This window comes from Triturus cristatus, chromosome 2_2 (assembly GCF_964204655.1).
Source record: "Triturus cristatus chromosome 2_2, aTriCri1.1, whole genome shotgun sequence".
Taxonomy (NCBI): Eukaryota; Metazoa; Chordata; class Amphibia; order Caudata; family Salamandridae; genus Triturus; species Triturus cristatus.
In genome coordinates, this window is record NC_140582.1 from 1,058,095,465 (window position 1) to 1,058,116,279 (window position 20,815).

The 20,815-nt window shown below is 43.8% G+C and overlaps 1 protein-coding gene across 1 annotated transcript in view; it reads right to left on the reverse strand.

Moving 5' to 3' along the window:
- Positions 1 to 20,815, reverse strand: part of NSD2 (nuclear receptor binding SET domain protein 2) — an 881,013-nt gene that overhangs the window by 501,299 nt on the left and 358,899 nt on the right. Inside the window, exon 10 of the mRNA XM_085642559.1 lies at positions 1,880 to 1,998. Coding sequence (XP_085498685.1) covers positions 1,880 to 1,998 — 119 coding nt within the window. The remainder of the gene's footprint in view (positions 1 to 1,879; positions 1,999 to 20,815) is intronic.

The window sequence follows — 20,815 nt, forward strand, 5'->3', positions numbered from 1 at the left end:
GCGAAAGTTGGGAAGATTAGATGACGGCCCAGCAGGCCATTCAAGCTGTGCGATTGGATGGGGGAAACGGTACCCCCAAGTTATGAATAAGTTTATTTTGCCAGGTCGAAATGGTAGTTTAAAACTGCACAGACAGGCTGCAATGGCATGCCTGAGACATGTTTGAGGGTGACTTTAGTGGGTGACTCAATAAGTTCTGCAGGCCCACTAGTAGCATATAACTTAAAGGCCCTGGATACACGTAGTGCCACTTTACTTGGGACTTGAAAGTAAATTAAAAATGTTAATTGGGTATAAGCCACTTCTACAATATTTAAAGGAAAGAGAACAAGGACCTTAGCACTGGTTTGTAGTGGCAAAGTGCGCAGAATCCTAAAGCCAGCAAAAACAAATTCAGCAAAACAGGAGGCTGGATGTCAAAAGGTTAGGGGAGAAACACGCCAAAGTCGACACTTCCCTAGGCTGAGGTGACAATGCGCTCAGCCTTTTCTTCAGGTTCCCTAAGGCGTCCTATTGCACAGGCATCCCTAGGATAAATCGTGTAAGAGGTAGCGGGTGACTCCTGAAGTGACACCCCTGTGTGGGTCCAGAAGGGCCTTTGACTAGAATCCTTGCACTTACAATGACGAGTCAAGCCACTCCTAGTAACATAAAACACCCCCCATCTTTAAGACCTATGACCATGTGTCACCAAGAAACATCATGGTAAACTACAACCATTTACTTCATTTTTTTGTTGTTTATTTTTTTCTTCTGGCCTAACAACTGGTACACCCAGTATTGTCTACCTTACCAAGCAATGTTTGCTCGCATCCTTGTACATTTTTATTAGCTCACTAGGTTATCCTCTCTTACTTGCTCTACAATGATCCCCTTTTACCTTGTTCTCCCCTTCTATTATTGTGAAGCGCTCTGATACCCCTCAGGGTCTTGTTCGGGCTATACAAAACTTTTTAAATAAATACATTTAAACAATAAACATACATGTGTTACTTCTATTTTATAGGCCAATATCTGGCTGCCTGTAACGAGTGCACACCATGTGCTGCTTTTCTGTTCCTCTTAGGAGTGTGAATTTACATAGCAGCATGTGATTAGCGTACACCATGTGCTACCTCCAACGTACCTAGGCTCATCCTGTGGGCATCTATCTGGCTGCTCATAACCAGTGTCTGGCATGAGTTACTCCTCTTTTGCTCCTAGGTGGATTCAAAGTGCATATATCTGGTGTTCTATGACCAGTGCATGCCATGCGTTGCTCCTCTGACTCTCTTGGGTGAAAACCAGCAAGCAAAGTCTGGAATCTGCCTAGACTGCCAATCTATGATCATAAAGGGGTGAATGTCACTTCCAAATGGTTATTTAAAGGGCAGGAGCATTTTTCTGGTGTTAAGTGTCAGACTTTTGGTGGCTGAATGTTTATTGCTCTCTAACATCAATTGCGATCACATTGCAGTCACTTGCATTGACAATGCCAACAATACAATGTTTTCTCACTAAAACAAGGACTTTTCTACCCCAATGTGAGGGGCAGAGGTTTACGAAGCAAACATACCAAGCGATTCCGAACATAGATAATCTTTGATACTCTTCTAAAACTGTAACAGTCATTATGTACACAGGACAACAAGGGGTATAGCCACGACTGTGAAACAATTGGCTCAAGTAAAAAAAAAAAATAAATGATAGGGAACTCTAGAAACAGTAAAATGGACACCTTATTCAATATGGAAATAATTGTAAAAATGTTGCTTTTTGAAGCCAAATAATCCCAAGTGTGGCAAGTTCAAGGAGTAACATAAGTAAACTAGCACTAGAAAAAGAACGGTACAGTAGGAAAAAGGTCAGGATAGGGCAGATTTATTACGAAATGGCATACCTCATGGTCCGATGGAGAAACTGAGGGAGATGAAGTCTTACTGAAGGACGAAGGCACTGCAGCAGAAACTCGTTTCCGCTTCTTTAAAGGTTTGCATGCATCCGGCAAATTATTCATTGCTGTGAAAAAAGTTTGGACTGGTTAACAAGCTTTAAGAATGAAAGAAATGAATACACCAAAATCGAAAAAGTGTTAAAATGTTGATATGATTGTGTTAGTTAATGGGCACAAAAGCAGTTGACACTTTAGTCAGGACAACATTAACTGACGGCGCTAGATAGCTGCCCTAGGTAAAAATGACATTCTTTTGGGTTTCATATCCAGGAATGTCATATTTTAAGGAGAGTAAAACAACATACCCTTTTTCAAAACTTTGGCATTCAATCCTAGATTTTTAATCAAGATGTGGTTGACAGTTTAAAAGAAATCTTCCTGGACATAGTTTACTTCAAAGCTGGGTATTTAGAGACAATGCAAAGTGTTCCCCCCACTAGTACAGTTATCCAAATGTCATTATATGATTAATCATTTGCAGGTATTTCTAGGGCTGTGGCTTATGTTCAGGGAATTGTGATGGAATGCCTTCAAAACTCCATAAATTTAAATCCCACAAATGGCTGCCCTAGAAATTTCAGGTTTTAAGCACCCCAATTCCTTAAATTCAATGACTGCTAAAATTCACTGCCTTCGAGTTCAAGATTACATAGGCAAAAGGCCCATTCTTTATCACCCGCTCCAATTCATGGATAAGCAACATACATAAACTTACATGCACCGAAAAACACAGCATTGCAACACTCCATTAAAGAACAAGTCGGACTGGATCCGAAAACGTTTTCAGCAGTACCTCTACGTGGCCGGTAGGCGCCATGTGGCTACACACGGACGCTGTTCCGCTCCACAAATGAAATGCGAGGCCCATATAGGCGCTACTCCAGCATGCTGACATCAGTTGCTTTCAAGGCTATGCGATCCCCAGATGCAGAGCCTCAAGAACAAATTGGCTATGACTGTGTACAGATTCCTAGACTTGGGACTTTATTATGGGTAGAGCCCAATTCCCAGAACAGGTATGATGGAAGGGATCTGCAGTTAGAAGGAGTTTCTACTAGAGAGAGCTTTACCAAAGGGAAGAAACCTTTTCTTCTCCTCAAAGACTTCAAACCACAGATTCATGATCTTTTGAATGGATATGCGTATTGGCTGAAACCAAAATAACTCCTGTAGGACCAAGCAGATGAAATGCCTCTTTCAGCGAACCTGCATGTCCAAATAGTCATGGTTCATGAATATATGAACACTCATGTAGCCACCTGACAGATGTCCAGAATAGGAACTCCGTCTGCCAACACAGTTGTAGCAGATTTGGTCCTGGTGAATGATTTGAAAATACCATTGAATCATATTTATGAATTTTGGCACAAAAGTAAATAGTTGACAATGTATGATTTTAAAATATATCCAGGAACACACATTTACCATGGCTTGGATATCATAATGCAATCTTTTTTTTTTTTTTTTAAAGTGCTTTTATAAATCTACATCCAGGTATTGCTGTACCATTGTGTGAGAACATTTGGAATGGTTTGGGCTTCATATCCCACAATGCACTGTGAGATTTGTAAGTTTTACACAAGTGATTAAATGACTCGATCACTATAATATATAGAAAATGACGACGGACTAGAAACTAACTGAACAAGACTAGATGAGGTTGAAACACATTCCTTTGTTCCCTCTGTGCTATGACAGAATAAATTAAAAATACCCTGACTTGAGTGCACGTTTTTGTGTTGAGATCATAGAATTCGTGCATACATAAATAATGGCTGGTCCATGTAACACCTTTCCTAGAGCAGCTGTGCACCGGCAAAGGGGAGAGTGAGTGAGTCAGTGTATATATATGTACCGATTCACTAAAAGCCGACAATAAGGAAACGAGGAAAAAAGATGCAGAAGGTGTAAATCAACACCCAGATCTAACGTCCGCATCAGAGGGAAGTTCTGCAGTGGAAAGCGGGTCAGAGGTAGAGACCCACAACAATGCAAACCAAAACCACATCTCGCAGACACTCTCTAACAGAAGAAGTGGATTTTTTATGCATGGAGCGCCTACAATCACTCAGGCCGAGAAAACAGGCCGGCGGAAATCGAGGGCAAGTAAAAAACAGTGAGAGAGAAGAAAAGCCAAAGGAAGAAGGGACAAAAAAAAATATCAAAAGAAACAGCAGAGGAGATACTGGAAAAAGTAGATCATATCTATCCAGATGGAACCAATGAAATGACAGTGATCAATTTTACTGAACATGGCAGAAAAACAACTACTGGCCTTAGGACTCTCTTTTTGCCCTGAAAGCTCATTCAACTACTCAAAATCCAGGGTTGATATCTACAAAAGTGTTAGGAAATTAAAACGCAGAAAATTCCATACACAATCGAAAAAAGCAGTAGATATTGGAATATCCCCCATATCCAGTAATCCATCAACACAAGAAATAGAAATGGATTCCAACACTAATCATGAGTCACAGGATTTGATTAATGTCCTCTATGATTTAGCACAAGAGGGCAACCAAGCACGTGGAACCATGGATGAATGTCCGGGAGGCATTTCAACAACATCAGGCACAATATGTAAAAAGCCCTTTAAACCACCATCCTCTTTCTACCCATTGATGATAAAAGACACTATTGACATGTTTCAAGATCGAGTCATCACTGATTTAAAAAGCTTGAATAAAATGACATACAAAGGGGCAAAAAATGTCAAAAAGAATGTACAAGAACTTCAATACCATCAATTAATGACCAAATTCAAAAACAAGAAAGAAATAGTTGTGAAAAGCGCTGATAAAGGCGGGAACTTGGTACTGTGGAAAAGAGAAAACTACATTAAGGAAGCAATAAGTTATTTAGAGGATAAATCGTGCTATGGAAATAGCAACAGAGCAACCTGGAATGCAATAAAATCATCATTCCGAGTAAATTTAATGGCGTGGCGGGAAAAGGGCCTGCTAACAATGGAGGAATACAAATATTTGTGGACAGCAAACCCAACAATTCCAATATTGTACTTCATACCAAAAGTACACAAGGACAAAACTAATCCACCAGGAAGGCCATATCAGCCAAAAACAGTATATTTGAAAACACTTCCAAATATGTAGACTTCTTTTTACAAGAACATGTTCAAAATCTAGCCTCCTACATTAAAGACACAGGAGACTTTTTGACAAAAATCAAAAATTTCCAATGGAAAGATGACTTATTTGATTACCTTAGATGTAACGTCACTCTATACATCTATCAGGCACAATGATGGACTTCGAGCCTTGAAATACTATTTGGCAAAGAAAGGAACCCAATATGTAGAACATAACAAAATGATCATCAATATGGTTGAACTGTGTTTAATGAATAACATCTTCATGTTCCAAAACGAATAGTTTACCTGTCGGTGTAGTTTTGCAGCTTGAAGATCTTTCTGGGTTCACTATGCTGTGCATTATTCCGCGATCTGGTGGTTGGGACCGGATTCGTAGTCTTTTTTTTTTTGTACCCAGGTGGGCGTCGACGTCCCACCATTTGGTGTACTTCTCGTGACGTCGGCGTGCTTCCTGCGGAAGTCCCACCTTTGGGGCGCCAACTTTGGGTTCTTTTTTCCCTCTTTTTTTAATTTTTTTTAACCCTAGGCGTTTTAGTAATTTCCCTTTTATATATCTTTCAGTATTTTCTTGTTCTTTCATTCTTTGTCCTTCCACCTCTTTCTCCTGCCTCATCTTCCTGGCGGAGGTGGGTGGGTTCGCTAGTGAATCCAGAAAGATCTTCAAGCTGCAAAACTACACCGACAGGTAAGAAACTATTCGTTTTACAGCGTGAATCTTTCTGGATTCATTATGCTGTGCATAGATTTTGTAGCGGTTTGTTATCTTTGTGGCGGCTGGGTGGAAGATGAGCGTTGGTCGTTGAATATATGTTGAAGCACCTTCTGTCCTACTTGTGCTTCCTTGTTCATCTGTATATCCACGCAGTAGTGCTTAGTGAACGTGTGCACTGATGCCCATGTTGTCGCCAGGCATATGTCTTGAATGGGTGTGTTTGCCAGAAAGGCAATTGTTGCTCCCTTCTTCCTTGTGGAGTGGGCCCGTGGCCCCTCCGATAGCTCTTGCCCTGCCAGTTTGTGGCAGAATTGTATCGTTAGTGCGATCCATCGTGCGATGGTGCCTTTTGTCACTGGTGTACCCAGGAAGCTCGTTGCGAAGGACACAAAAAACTGCTTGGTTTTCCTGTGCTCCTTGGTTCTCTCGATGTAGTGCATCACCGCCCTTCTAGCGTCTAGAGTGTGCAGTGCCCTTTCTGCGCTTGTTGCTGTGTTCTGAAAGAAACTTGGTATTTGAATTGTCTGGTTCATATGGAATGCCGACACCACCTTTGGCATGAAGTGTGGGTCCGTTCTCATTACGACTCTGTCCTTGTGTATTTGGATGTACGGTTCTTGCAGCGTTCGCGCTTGTAGTTCGCTTACCCTGCGTAGTGATGTTATTGCCACCAGAAAGGCTATTTTCATTGTCAGCATTTGTAGCGAGGCCTTGTGGATGGGCTCAAAGGGTGCCTTCATAAGTTCCGTAAGGACTATGTTGAGGTTCCATGCTGGTGGCGGCATCCTCTTTGGTGGCGCTATTCTCTTTGCCCCTTCCAGGAATCTCTTTACTACTCGTGACAAAGAAACTTCCTACCGTCTCACCTCGTGTGTAATCTACGATCGCCTGGTGGACCCTTAGCGAGGATGAGCATAGTTTAGCCTTTAGTAGGTGTGTGAGGTATCTAAGCACCGTTGATTCCCTTGTCAATTTATTTTGCAGTTTATTTTTGCTGCACCACATTGTGAACCTTTCCCATTTCTCCCCATAGCATTTCCGTGTTGTTGGTCTCCTTGCCTCCCGCAGCACTTGCAGAGTGCTTTGAGGTAGTTTAAGGTGTGCGAACTCTATGTCTTCAGGAGCCAAGCCGCCAGTCCGAGGCTCTCTGGCTCTGGGTGTAGAACCTCTCCGTTCAGCATGGAGAGCAAGTCCTTTCTTTTTGCGAATTTGTGTGGAGGACCCTGTGCCATTTCCACTATTTCTGAGTACCAGGTCTGCCTTGCCCACTGTGGTGCCACTAGGATCAGTGTCATGTTGCTGGTCTTGCACTTGTTGAGTACCCTGCTTATCAGTGGTATTGGTGGAAAAGCGTAGGCAAATGTCCTTGACCAACTTATCCATAGGCCATTCCCCTGGGATTGTTTTTCTAGTTGTCTGGATGCAAAGTTTCGGCATTTTGCATTTTGGTGTGTTGCAAACAGGTCTATTGTCGGTGTACCCCACCTTTTGAATAGCCTTTGCATTTCCTGTCCATTGAGCTCCCACTAGAGGGATGCCGAGGTCTGCCTGCTCAGCCAGTCTGCTTCCACATTGTCCTTCCCTGGTAGGTGTATGGCCAGCAGGTCTATTTTGAGTGGGAGGGCCCATCCCAAATCTCCTGTGCCAGAGTGGAAAGGGGGACGATTGTGTTCCTCCCTGCTTGTTGATGTAGAACATTGTTGTAGTATTGTCCGTCTGTATCACCACTTTTTGGTTGTATAGCTGCCTCTGGAAGGCCTTCAGGGCTAGCAGTACGGTCTTCAATTCCAGGTAGTTGATGTGTCTGGCCGCATCTGCTGGAGTCCACAGACAACTCACTTTGAGCTTGTTCATGTGTGCTCCCCATCCTATCTGGGATGCGTCTGTGGTGATGGTCACAGTTTGGCTTGGTGGTGTCAAGGGCTTTCCTATAATTATGTTCTCCCTGTTCCACCATGCTATCTCCTCTTGCATTGCGTGCGTAACAACCACTAGATCCTCCCAACTTCCGCTTGCCTGTGACCATTGCTGTTGCAGCCATTCCTGGAATGGTCTCATGTGAAGGCGTACATTGGGGACTAGGTGAATGCATGACGCCATCATCCCCATGATCTTGCTCGCTGTTCTCACTGTAAGAGCTTGCCCCTTCTGGTAAAGGCACGTCTCCTTCAGCAGGGCTATTGTTCTCTTTTCACTGGGCATCACCTTTCTGTCTATGGTGTTGATCTGTGCCCCCAGGAATATCTTCACCTGCTCTGGTTTCATTGATGATTTCCCCCAGTGTATTGAGAACCCCAGGTTCGTTAGTGTCTTTGTGACCCACTGTGCGTGTTCCTCGCATTTTTTGCATGAACTTGCTTTTATTAGCCAGTCGTCGAGGTAAGGATACACATGAATCCCTTCCCTCCGCAGGTACGCTGCTACTGCTGCAAGGCATTTTGTGAAAACCCTTGGTGCGGACTTCAGGCCGAATGCCAGGGTTGTGAATTGGTAGTGATCTTTGTTGATTGTGAACCTTAACTGTTTTTTGTGCTGCCTGTTCATTGGGATGTGCAGGTAGGCGTCTTTGAGATCCACTGTGGACATGAAGTCTCCGTCTCCCATCTGTGGGAGTAGTTCTTGTAGGGATGTCATTTTGAATTTTTGCGTCCTTACGCACTTGTTTAGGAACCGTAGATCCAGGATGGGTCTTAGTGTCTCGTCCACCTTTGGTACCAGGAAGTAGTTTGAGTACACTCCTTTGTTCCTCTCCTTGAATGGTACTGGTTCTACAGCCTCCTTTTGGAGTAGCTGTAGTGCCTCCTCTGCGAGTTGTGCTAGCTCCTGTCCTGAGTGTTCCCTTCTCTTTGGTTTTCTGTTTGGAGGGCTCCTTTCCAACTCTATGCAGTATCCGTACTGTATGATGTTGAGTATCCATTGGTCTGTAGTTATTCTTTGCCATTCCTGAAGAAAAAACCTCAGTCTTCCGCCTACTGGTGTTGCATGCTCGTAGGCGTTTGGTTCGTGTACCCCCCTCATTTTGTTCTTTTTGTGCTCCACCCTCGGAGGTATCTTGTGGGTGAGCCGTCTTCTCTGTGCGAAGTCACTTTGAGGTGGGTTGGTCTCCCCCTCTTCTTCTTTGTCCTCGTCCGTTCCCCCTAATGCGAAAGGACTAGCCTCGAGGCAGGTACTGCCAGTTTTGTTTCTGCTGCCCCTGTTGGCCGTGGCTCTCGCTTTGCTGGCCTTGCTGGAAAGTTTGGTGCGACGTTCCCGGCTGGTTACCACCCCTTCCGTAAGGTCTCCGAGTCGGGGTACCTCTACACATCCCCCTGAATTGCAGGGCCCCCATGGACCTTGCTGTCTCATTCTCTTTTTTGAGTTGGGCGAGTTTCTCATCCACCGGTGCCCTGAACAGAGTTGCTCCGTTGAAAGGGGTGTTCAGTATATTATTTTGGACCTCTTGTTTGAATCCTGAAATTCTGAGCCAGGCCTGCCTCCTTTCAGTGATTCCTATCGCCAACAGTCTGCTTGACGTCTCTGCCCCGTCCAATGCTGTCTTAAGGCACGAGTTTGCTATATTCTTCCCCTCTTCCACTAGATGAGAAGCCCTTTGTTGGTATTGTTCGGGGAGATGCTGGATTAGGTCCCCCATCTCGTCCCAATGTTGGCACTAGTGCCTGTTCAGTAGCGCATTTGAGTTAGCCATGCGCCAGTGCATTGCAGCGTTCCTCTCTATTTTCCTTCCAGTGAGGTCCATCCTTCTGCTCTCCTTGTCAGGAGGTGGCCTCGAGGTCGCCGGGACATTGGCCCTTTTTCTGGCTGTGGAGGCAATAATGGAGTCAGCAGTGACCGATCCCTTGATATATGGAGGGTCCTGTGAGAAGTGTTTGCATTTCTTTTCTGTTCTGGGCGTGATGGATCGGCATGTTGCTGGTTCCTTGAACGCCTCTTTCCCTTGGTTCATGACACTCTGGAGCATGGGGAGGAGCTGGCTCCTAGTTTGGATGGGTAGCAGTGTTTCGAGTAGAAAATCTGCTTTTGGTTTTTCCTCCTCTAGTTTCACGCCAAAAGCTGCAGCCGCGCTTTTGACTACCATGTTGTACGCCCCAATATCATCTGGCGGCGAAGGCCTCGAAGGTTAGGTCTCCACGGGCTCTTCTGGATTTTCGGCGTCGAGGTCCTGCCATTCCAGCTCTTCCGTCGTCGATGGTGCCGAGACGTAGATCGACGACTGCTCCTCCTCCTCTTCCTCTTCTTCTCCCTCATAGTAGGGATCTTCTTCCCATTCTTCGGGAGCTTTCGACTGCTCTTCGGCGTCTAACTCTTCCTGCTCCTCGACTTCGAGGACCTTCACCGGTTTCGTTGGGATTGTGAATCTCTTCATCTTCTCGTCTAACTCCTTCTTCCTCTGAAGGATGCTCTCCATCTCAGCCTCGAGCCTTCTCTTTTTCTTCTCCATTTCGGAGGCATGTTCGGAGTCAAGCGCTGGTCTTTTCGACAGAGCTTGCATCGACGCAGCCTTGTCCTTCGTAGTCGAACGCCCCACCTCGCGGGTCTGTTTCGACGAACCTTGTTTTTCGGCGGTCTTCGGCACCTGGGTGTGCTTCTCGAAGAATCCGCTGGGCCTTTCGTCCTTGGATCCACTCCCGGTCGTCGAAATTTTCGGCGCCGGTGTTCCTTTCGAGGACCTAGACTCTAGTTTTCGAGAGTCAGTGTCTGGTTTTCGGGGGGTTTGTGTTTAACGTCTCTCCTACCTTGTCAGACGTTTTCTTATCGGTCTCTGCGACCGTGAAGTCATCAGGTCCCTCGGCGATGTTGTCTTCATCGTCGGTGGAGAGGCCCAGGTCGTACAGAGACGGGGCCTTACCCTTGCCTTCCATGTTGTAGTTGGCTCCCCTCTGCCTCTCTCTCACCCAGAGTGTCTTTGGCGGGAAGGCGGAACAGGCGTTGCAGTCCTTGCTCTCGTAGTCGATAGGCAGGCAAAGGTTGCAGACCGGATGTTGGTCCTTCTGCGCGTATTTGTGGTGGCAGTTACGGCAGAATTTAAAAGGTGTTTTGTCCATTCCTGCGCTCAGAGTTCCTGAGTGCGCATTCTCCGTTGGACGTCGAAGATTGAGGTTCTTTTCCTTCTTCGTCGTCGTCCTGGCTCTATGTTCTGCCTCTCTGTAGTCTTTGCTTTATTTTTCTTCGATGGAACTCGTGCTCTTCTTCTTTCTTCGTTCAAACTCTGGAGCTTCTCGTTGACGATCCAGACAACAGCGAAAAAAAGAATCTGAAGATGGCGCCCCAAAGGTGGGACTTCCGCAGGAAGCACGCCGACGTCACGAGAAGTACACCAAATGGTGGGACGTCGACGCCCACCTGGGCTACAAAAAAACAAAACAAAGACTACAAATCCGGACCCAACCACCAGATCGCGGAATAATGCACAGCATAGTGAATCCAGAAAGATTCACGCTGCAAAACGCAATGTACCAACAACTGCGAGTGTGGCGATGGGGGCCAGCTTCTCCCCTAGTTACGCGTGTTTACACATTGGCTGGTGGGAGGAGCAGGTCCTCATGAGCAAATACACCGAAACATTAACAGACAATATAAAATGTTGGTGGAGGTTTATTGACGATCTGTTCTTGGTGTGGCATGGTACAGACAGGGAAGCAATAGAGTTTATGGATTGCATAAACAAGAATGATTTAAATCTGTATTTCACATCCAATATAAGCAAAACCAATATAGTATTCTTGGACGTCGAGATATATGTAGAACAGGGAATTGTGGAGACTAGATTACATAGAAAGCCCACGGCGGGAAATGCAATCGTACATGCAAGTAGTGCACACCCTAATCATTTAATGCAAAGCATTCCCTATGGCGAGCTACTGCGCATAAAACGCATATGTAGTAACGAGGAAGCTTTCAAGTTAGCACAACAGGAATGCATCAGTAGATTTAGAGCCCATGGATACAGCAATAAATGTCTAGAAAAGGCTCTTCAAAAATGTAATCTTATAGATAGGGAAAAGACATTGGAAAAGAAATCACAGCAAATTATCCCTAATGATACCTCAAGCAACTTTAGATTCGTTTTAGACTACAATCGACAGCAATTAGCAGTAAGAAAAATTATCAATAAGAACTGGTACCTCATAAAACAGGACCCCATTATTGGTAAATCGGTACCCAATAAACTGATTATAACTTATAGGAGGGGAACATCAATGAGAGACTCGCTAATTGACAATGACCCATGTGGCATGCCAGCCAAGGGATCTTGGTTGGAGCAGAGACAAGGATTTTATAAATGCAAGACCTGCAAAGCTTGTCAACATGGGGTTTCTACGACCAATTACTCTACTCCCTTTGGAGGTCCTAACAAAGAAATCACTAAAGCTCTAAATTGTAAAACAGAATATGTGGTGTACATGTTGGAGTGCCCGTGTAAACTAAGATACATCGGAAGTACTATTCTACCAGGTCATAAACGGGTGCTCCAACACCTACGATCCATCAAAAATAATGATCAGGCGTACCCAGTAGCGCGTCACTTTCATGATAAACATGATGTCAATCCCAAAGATCTCAAATATTTCTTCATCGACTCTGTTCCAAGGAACAGAAGAGGGGGCGATAGGGAAAAATCCCTTAGATTATTGGAGATGCACTATATCCTTCATTTAGACAGCAAACATCCTAATGGACTCAACAGTTCAGAGGAACTTCATTCAGGTCTATAAAAACTATTGGAAATGCCCCAATGCAAAAGCAGCCAATCTAGATTTATCTATTAGTAATTGTAAGAGAAACAAATAACAATAAACTAAAAACAAACTCTCATAAATTAGGAAGATGACATTTCTAGCCAACATCGCACATAGTTGTAAAAAAAAGTTTAAAAAACAACATTAATCCGCCTACTAGTATTTATACAGCATATTAAGAACAAAAAACTTCTCCCTTAACTCTTTATTTTTTAACTACCATAGTTTTTAATTAGGCACAATTTGCACATTTTTTTCTATATGAATTCCTCTCCCCACTTCCCAGTTTCCTTTCCAATTTAGGTGTTAGGGCACAAATACTGTTCCACATATAGTCAGTCAGGATTAAGGAGGACAAAAATGCCGGATATAATCAACTGAATTAATTACAACATAAGGCACAACAAATAATTGACTACAAACTGTAAAAACAAACGTGCAGAGAAGGAAAAAAATAGGTTTACAGAGTATGAATGCATTTATTTATATGTTTGGTCAATGAAATATTTATGGTGATTTTATGGATATTTTAATACCCAATATTTATTATTATCTAATCTAATATATTATATTTGGATTTCTATTTATATATTTATATATCTGGAGATGAGTATATGTATTTATGGTTATTTATGCACAGTAAGAACTCCATCTGTACATCATTCAGTACCAGGTTAGTCCATGATGGTGTCGATAAGAAAAACAAAGCTTGAATGTTTTTGATTCCTATCAAACGGCATATTTACATGATTTTAACAAGCTTTTTTAACCTAGTTGCCGTGGGATTTATCCCGACACTATGAGTCACTATGACTGAAATGTATGAATGTTGAACAGTATCTTTAAAAGTGATTTGAAATATAATATAGTTTGCACTAAGAATCATGTGGTCCGTGCTCTTTTTACCCGGCTCCAGTTGGGTAAAGTACGAGAAGAAAATAAATAAATAAATAAAAATATATATATATATATATATATATATATATATATATATATATTCAAAACCAATGAAATTCCACGTTATAGTTAGATCAGGTAACTATAACTTGCACGCCCACAATAAACTGCTGATGACGTCACATATTACATCACTCATGACATGGTCAGTGACATCACTCATGACATCAATGATGACATCTGAAATTACACATTGTGGATTGCGGTCGCGCAAGTTATAGTTACCTGATCTAACTATAACGTGGAATTTCATTGGTTTTTTACGAGTGAAATGTACAGCTAACTATAACATGTGTGAAACCTATGGTTTTTTAAGTGAATTTGCAAGGTTTTGTAAATGATAATTCCTAACTATAACGTGTGTGAAACCTATGGTTTTTTCAGTGATTTTGTACGGTTTTTTAAATGCTAAGTTATGTATTTATTTTGTATTTTTTTTTCTGGTTTTTCACTGTGCGCACACCCTGCGCGCACGGTGCGCTTCGCGCACCGTGGGCGCGCTGTGGGCGATTGGTGCGCTTTGCGCACCGAGCACCCACGTTGCGCAGTCCATGCCGTGCGCGCCTCGCCTTTTTTTACACAGTAACAATTGTTTTTTTCTTCCTTGTGGGTCCTTTAATTTATTTAATAAATGTGATTGTTACTTCTTTATTTTTTTTATTTATTTTTTTTCTGTGCGCATACGGTAAGGTTACCGTACGCGCACTCCGCGATTTTTTAAAAAGATTATTAAATTTATTTTTCGTACTTTTGGGTCCTTCTTGGACCCCCTGACAAACACTAGGGGGTCTGCAACTCTCTTCGTTGCCCCCTTTTCACGTTCCCCACCTTTGTTTCTCAGTGCGAGGGACAGAAAATGGCGGCCAACACTTCCTGATTTCGACCGATTCTAATGTTTACAGTCATGTAACCACCAATCAGAATTGAGCTCGCGCACGGCACCGTACGCGTACGGTAAGCTTACGGTAAGCGCACGGAGCGCGCTTACAGATATATATATTGATTTAAATGCTATTTTCTCAGGACCTACTGAACAGATTTACACCAGACCTACAAAAGGCACATCCTTGACCTGAGGACTACCTCTCTGCCAAATTTCAAGTAATTCTGTTCAGCCGTTCGGGCTGTAGCTCGGACTAAAGGTCCTATGGGAAAATGCGTTTTGGGACCCCCCTTTTTTCTCAGTCCCCGCTTGACGAATCCCCCCCGAGACTTTCAGGGTAGGAGCGTAGCGTAGCGCCCCATTAGTTTTGAAAATTTGGCGAGGATTCGTCGACCGGCGCCAAAGTTATTCCAAATAGAATGTTGCGGATTTCCTATGGAAACACGGTCCTAACTATAACTATCTACTGGCGACCGCCAGTAGTGTGTGTGTGCATATGTGTGTGTGCATATGTGTGTGTGTGCATATGTGTGTGTGTGTGTGCATGTGTGTGTGTGTGCATATGTGCGCGTGTGTATATATATATATATATATATATATATATATATATATATATATATATATATATATATATATATATATATATATATATATATATATATATATATATATATATTCACTGAAAAAACCATAGGTTTCAGACATGTTATAGTTAGCGGAAATTTTACTGATAAAAAACCAATGAAATTCCCCCGTTATAGTTAGTGCAGGCAACTATAACTCACGCGACCGCAATCCTCTGCTGATGCTAATACTGTATTTAGACACTTATTTGCCCATGTCTTCTTCCATAAATTTTTAGCTATACATATATTACAAATATTTTTTTTTCATAAAGACACATGTCATCAGCAGAAGATTGCGGTCGCGTGAGTTATAGTTGCCTGCACTAACTATAACGGGGGAATTTCATTGGTTTTTTATCAGTAAAATTTCCGCTAACTATAACATGTCTGAAACCTATGGTTTTTTCAGTGAATTTGCAAGGTTTTTTAAATGCTAATTCCTAACTATAACGTGTGTGAAACCTATGGTTTTTTCAGTGAATTTGTACGGTTTTTTAAATGCTAAGTTACTTTACGCCATTCGTGGCGTGCACGCCCACTTAACGCAGTTCGTTCCGTGCACGGTTTTTATCAACTATAATAAGCCCTGTACATTTGGTGGCCTTCGGCCAACAAAAGCACAGGGGGTGGGGTCAATGTGGATAGTGTTTTTTTTATTTCGATTTTATAATTTAATTATAATTTAATGCAAATTTTTTTTTATGTCATTTTTTGTAAGCCTTTTTTTAATAATTTATGTACTATATCCTGCATTATGGAAAGGTTTTTTTTTATGCATTTTTTTCCGTGCGCGTACGGTAAGCTGACGCTACGCGCTTGGAGAATACGCGTACGGTAAGCTGACGCTACGCGCTCTGGACGTAATTAGTGCAGCGCGCCTACGTGATACGTGCGTGCCGTACGCGTATACCCGGAAGCAACGTCGCGGTTACGCAGGGGCGTGTAATGCGCATGCGCGATACGTGATACGTGCGTGCCGTACGCGTACACCCGGAAGCAACGTCGCGGTTACGCAGGGGCGTGTAATGCGCATGCGCGAAAGTGACGTAAGCGCTGCGTAAGCGCACCGTAAGCGTCACGTGCGCGCACGGTAGGTCATGTGACTTACAAAGAACACTTTTTATTGGTTGAAATTACTTTCACTTCCAGAAACTTCCCACGCCACACCCATTCCCCTCATTACTGCTTGAAAGAACACTTTTCATTGGTTGAAACTACTTTCAGTTCCAGATTCTTCCCACACCACACCCATTCCCCTCATTTCTGCTTGTGATTCTCTAGGAGCAGGAGCTGGATTGACATTGGGATACAATGGCAGAACAGCAGGGCTCTTCTGAGAGTGAGGCCAGCAGCACCACCATGATCCAGAGAAGGAGGAAACAAAAGACTTCTTTTGTATGGGAGTATTTCACTTTTCCAGAGGGGGAGAAAAAGGTGAATGCTCAATTGGTCACTCGCATACTTTGTGATCGTGTGTTATCAAGAGGAAATCCAAGGAAGAAATATTCCTTTGGAAATCACTCTATGACGAGACACCTTCAGGACAAACACCCAAGGACCTTTGCTCGACATACTGGAGAAAACTCTTCAGTAAGTCACCAGAGCCCAGCCTCAGATGCTCAGCCGAGTACATCATCGGCAGCTCAGCTGAGCCCTTCCTCTGTTGTTGGAGCATCACCTTCTTCTTTTCCTTTGGACATCAACCCTCGATTTGCGAGTGTTGAAATGAGGTGTACAAAATGTGGTGGTCTTATTGTTTTTGGGGAGGTCAGTCTTCCCCTTATTAACAATAAGATAGACCAGCATGTTTGTAGACGCTTATAATACTCCCATTCTTTCTTTCCTCCATCCCTGTATGAACCCAACGGCTCTTATAAGAGCCAACCTTACCTCACAATTTTTTTTATTTTTTTATAAGCTTTCCTTTTTGCAAAATTTTTTTTGCCGTGCGCGCACGGTACGCGTAATTCCGCGAATTTCGCGTAATTCCGCAGGTCGCCGTGCGCGTACGCTACGCGCATACGGCGATTTTTCGAAAAATTTTTTTTTTATTTTTGCCCTTGAGGGTCCTTCTGGGACCCCCTGACCAAGGCTAGGGGGTCAGGAACTGTCGAGCCTGCCCCCTTTTCACATTATCCACCTTTTTTATTCACCCCCCTGACAGTTCGAGAGAGAAAATGGCGGCCGCCGCTTCCTGGTTTCGACCGATTCGAATGTTTACTATGATCTAACAGCCAATCAGAATCGCGCTCGCGCACGGCACCGTACGCGTACCGTAAGCTTACCGTAAGCTTACCGTAAGCGCACGGTAAGCGCACCGTAAGCTGCCACAGATATATATATTGATTTAAAGGCTATTTTCTCAGGATCTACTGAACAGATTTACACCAAACCTACAAAAGGCACTTCCTTGACCTGAGGACTACCTCTGCCAAATTTCTAGTAATTCTGTTCAGCCGTTCGGGCTGTAGCCCTGTCTAAAGGTCCTATGGAAAAATGCATGGGAAAAACGCGTTTTGGGACCCCCCTTTTATCTCAGCCCCCGCTTGACGAATCCCCCCGAGACTTTCAGGGTAGGAGCGGAGCGTAGCGCCCCACCTATTTTGAGAAATTCGCGAGGATTCGTCAACCGGCGCCAAAGTTATTCAAAATAGAATGTTGAGGTTTTCCTATGGAAAAGGGGTCCTAACTATAACTACCTACTGGCGACCGCCAGTAGGTAATATATATATATTATATATATATATTTATATTTATATATTTATATATTTTTTTTTTTTTTTTTTTTTGGGGACGGTTGACGAATCTTTGCGAAATTTTCAAAACTTGTGGCCCGCTCCGATCCTGAAAGTCTCGGGGTGATTCGTCAAGCGGGGGCCGAGAAAAAAGGGGGGTCCAAAAACGTGTTTTCCCCATGCAATTTTCCACAGGGACCTTTAGTCGCAGCTACAGCCCGAACTGCTGAACGGAATTACACTAAATTTGGCAGAAAGGTAGACCTTGGAGTCGTGCCTTGGGCTTAAATGGTGTAAATCCGTTCAGTAGTTCCTGAGAAAATCAAAAGCAAAATCACATATCTGGGCGGAGCATAACCACACATCTCATCGTGAGATCGGATTGGCTGTCAGCACTTCATCCAAGAAGTGTTGGCAGCCATCTTGGGACCAATATACATAATAGCACCTCATTAAAAAGCATTGCAGTTAATAGAAGGTTTTAAGACTTTAGTTACATTATAAATCATTTGTTGATGGAGTAGTAGAGAGTGAGTGAGTAGTAGAGAGAGAGTAGTAGAGAGTAGTAGAGTAGTAGAGAGTAGTAGAGTAGCAGAGAGTAGCAAAGAGTAGCAGAGAGTAGCAGAGAGTAGCAGAGAGTAGCAGAGAGTAGCAGAGAGTAGCAGAGAGTAGTAGCGAGTAAGTAGTAGAGAGTGAGTAGTTTAATTTATAAGGAACACAATGAGGGGGTTCATTTTGTCATAGAAATTATGATTAGTGCTGAAAAAAGAAATATTAGGGCACATTTTGAGTGACTTCTCAAATCCTCTTCTATTTCATTAAAAAAAATCTGACATGCAGACTGAAACATGCACTTTGAATACCAGCAGCAGACTTCCCTGGTGAGCAGTAGCTTTACTACAGTGATCTAATGAGCAACTAGAGTGCTACCTTTCAGAATTTATGGCAAATGTGTGACATCTGAATGCCTTCTTGATTGAACCAAAGTAAACAAGCATTGAAAATGCAATAGGTCTCGCCCTCGTTTAAGTTAAAACAATTCCGTTTGTAATTAGGTCGCTTTTTAGCTTTGCTTGTATTAGTGTATTTCAAACTTTCATGTACATAACATGCATATGTATGCATATATGTATATGTATGCATATATTTGTATTTATATAGATATGCAGATTATATATATATGTATCTATGTATATATATATATATATATATATATATATATATATATATATATATATATATATACACACACACACACACACACACACATATATAAATGCATATGCATATATATGTGCATATGTGCGCGTGTAGAGGTAGAGGGGTAGAGAGTAGCAGAGAGTGGGTAGCAGAGAGTGAGTAGTAGAGTGAGTAGTAGAGTGAGTAGTAGAGTGAGTAGTAGAGTGAGTAGTAGAGTGAGTAGTAGAGTGAGTAGTAGAGTGAGTAGTAGAGTGAGTAGTAGAGGGAGTAGTAGAGGGAGTAGTAGAGGGAGTAGTAGAGGGAGTAGTAGAGGGAGTAGTAGAGGGAGTAGTAGAGGGAGCAGTTGGGTGAGTAGTAGAGGGTGAGCAGTTGGGTGAGTAGCAGAGAGTGAGTAGCAGAGAGTAGTAGGGGGTGAGTAGTAGAGGGTGAGTAGTAGAGGGTGAGTAGTAGAGGGTGTAATTGTAAAAATATTTGTTGAGCGCGGTTGCTGCCCGTAGGCGTCCAAGCGCTGAGTTGAAGCAGAGAGGTGACGGGAAGAGGAGTTAGGGAACATAGGATTTGGCAAACAGTAGTGTCTTTAAGCTTTTCCGGAATGAGAGCAGGTTTGGGTTGGACCGGAGTGAGAGGGGGAGAGCATTCCAGAGCCTGGCGGTATTCAAAGAGAACAGCCTACCCCCAGACCTGGCTCGCTTCACTCTGGGAACAACAGCAAGGAAAGCCTCCGTCGACCGAAGGTTCCTGTTAGGGTGGTAGGGGATGACAAGGTCGTTGTTAATGTCTGGGCCCGTTTTCCAGAAGGCGCGGTGCGCCATGCACAGCGCCTTGAAAGCCACTCTCTGCCTCACTGGTAACCAGTGGCGACTTTTTAGAGCAGGTCTGGCTGACTGGGTGCGCGGGATCTGTAACAGGGTACGTGCTGCACAGTTTTGTACAACCTGCAGTTTCCGGAGGGTCATCTCAGGTGCCCCCACGTATAGGGCATTGTTCGAGTCCAGGCGAGACTGGATGAGACCTTGTACCGCCACCTTTTTGTCCTCTAGAGGAAGTAGCGGAAGTACCTTCCTCAGGATTCTGAGTAGGTCAAAGCATGTGGCGGACAGTTTAGTGGCCTGGGTGGAGAAGGAGAGTTTGTTGTCCAGCCACACTCCCAGGCTCTTAACACTCTCCTTAGGGGTGGGGGGAGGGCCCAGTGCACAGGGCCACAAGGAGGTGAAAGGCACAGGAGAGGCTGGGCCTAGGAGCATGAGCTCCGTCTTTTCTCCGTTTAGCTTTAGGGTGGAGTTGGTCATCCATCCCTTGACGTCCTCTAAGCATTTTAGCAGATCTGCCGGGGATTGCCTGTTGTTCTCAGTGGCCAGCGAGACCACAAGCTGGGTGTCGTCGGCGTACGACACGATTTTAATGCCGTACGGTTCGACAACACCCGCCAGCGGCCTCATGTACACGTTGAACAATACAGGGCTCAGGGAGGAGCCCTGCGGTACTCCGCAGCTCAGAGGTTTGCTAGAGGACACTGTCTCTCCGTCGAAGATCTGAAAAGATCTCTCAGACAGAAAGGAGTCAAACCACCTTAATGCGTCGCCTGAAACTCCGATGCCATAGAGACGGTCCAGCAAGGTGGTATAGCTGACCGTATCGAAGGCGGCACTTAGATCAAGGAGGATCACTGCCACTGATCCTCCCTGGTCCAGTACCCTTCGAGTTTCTTCGGTGACCGCTAATAAGGCGGTTTCCGTGCCATGCTTCGGTCTGAAGCCTGTCTGGGATGTGTGTAATAGAGAGTGGTCCTCTAGGAACTGGACCAGCTGCGCGTTTATATACTTCACTAACACCTTGCTAGCCCAAGGGAGAAGTGAAATGGGGCGATAGCTGGAGTGGTCATCTGGGTCTAGGCTGGGTTTCTTCAACAGCGCCCGCACC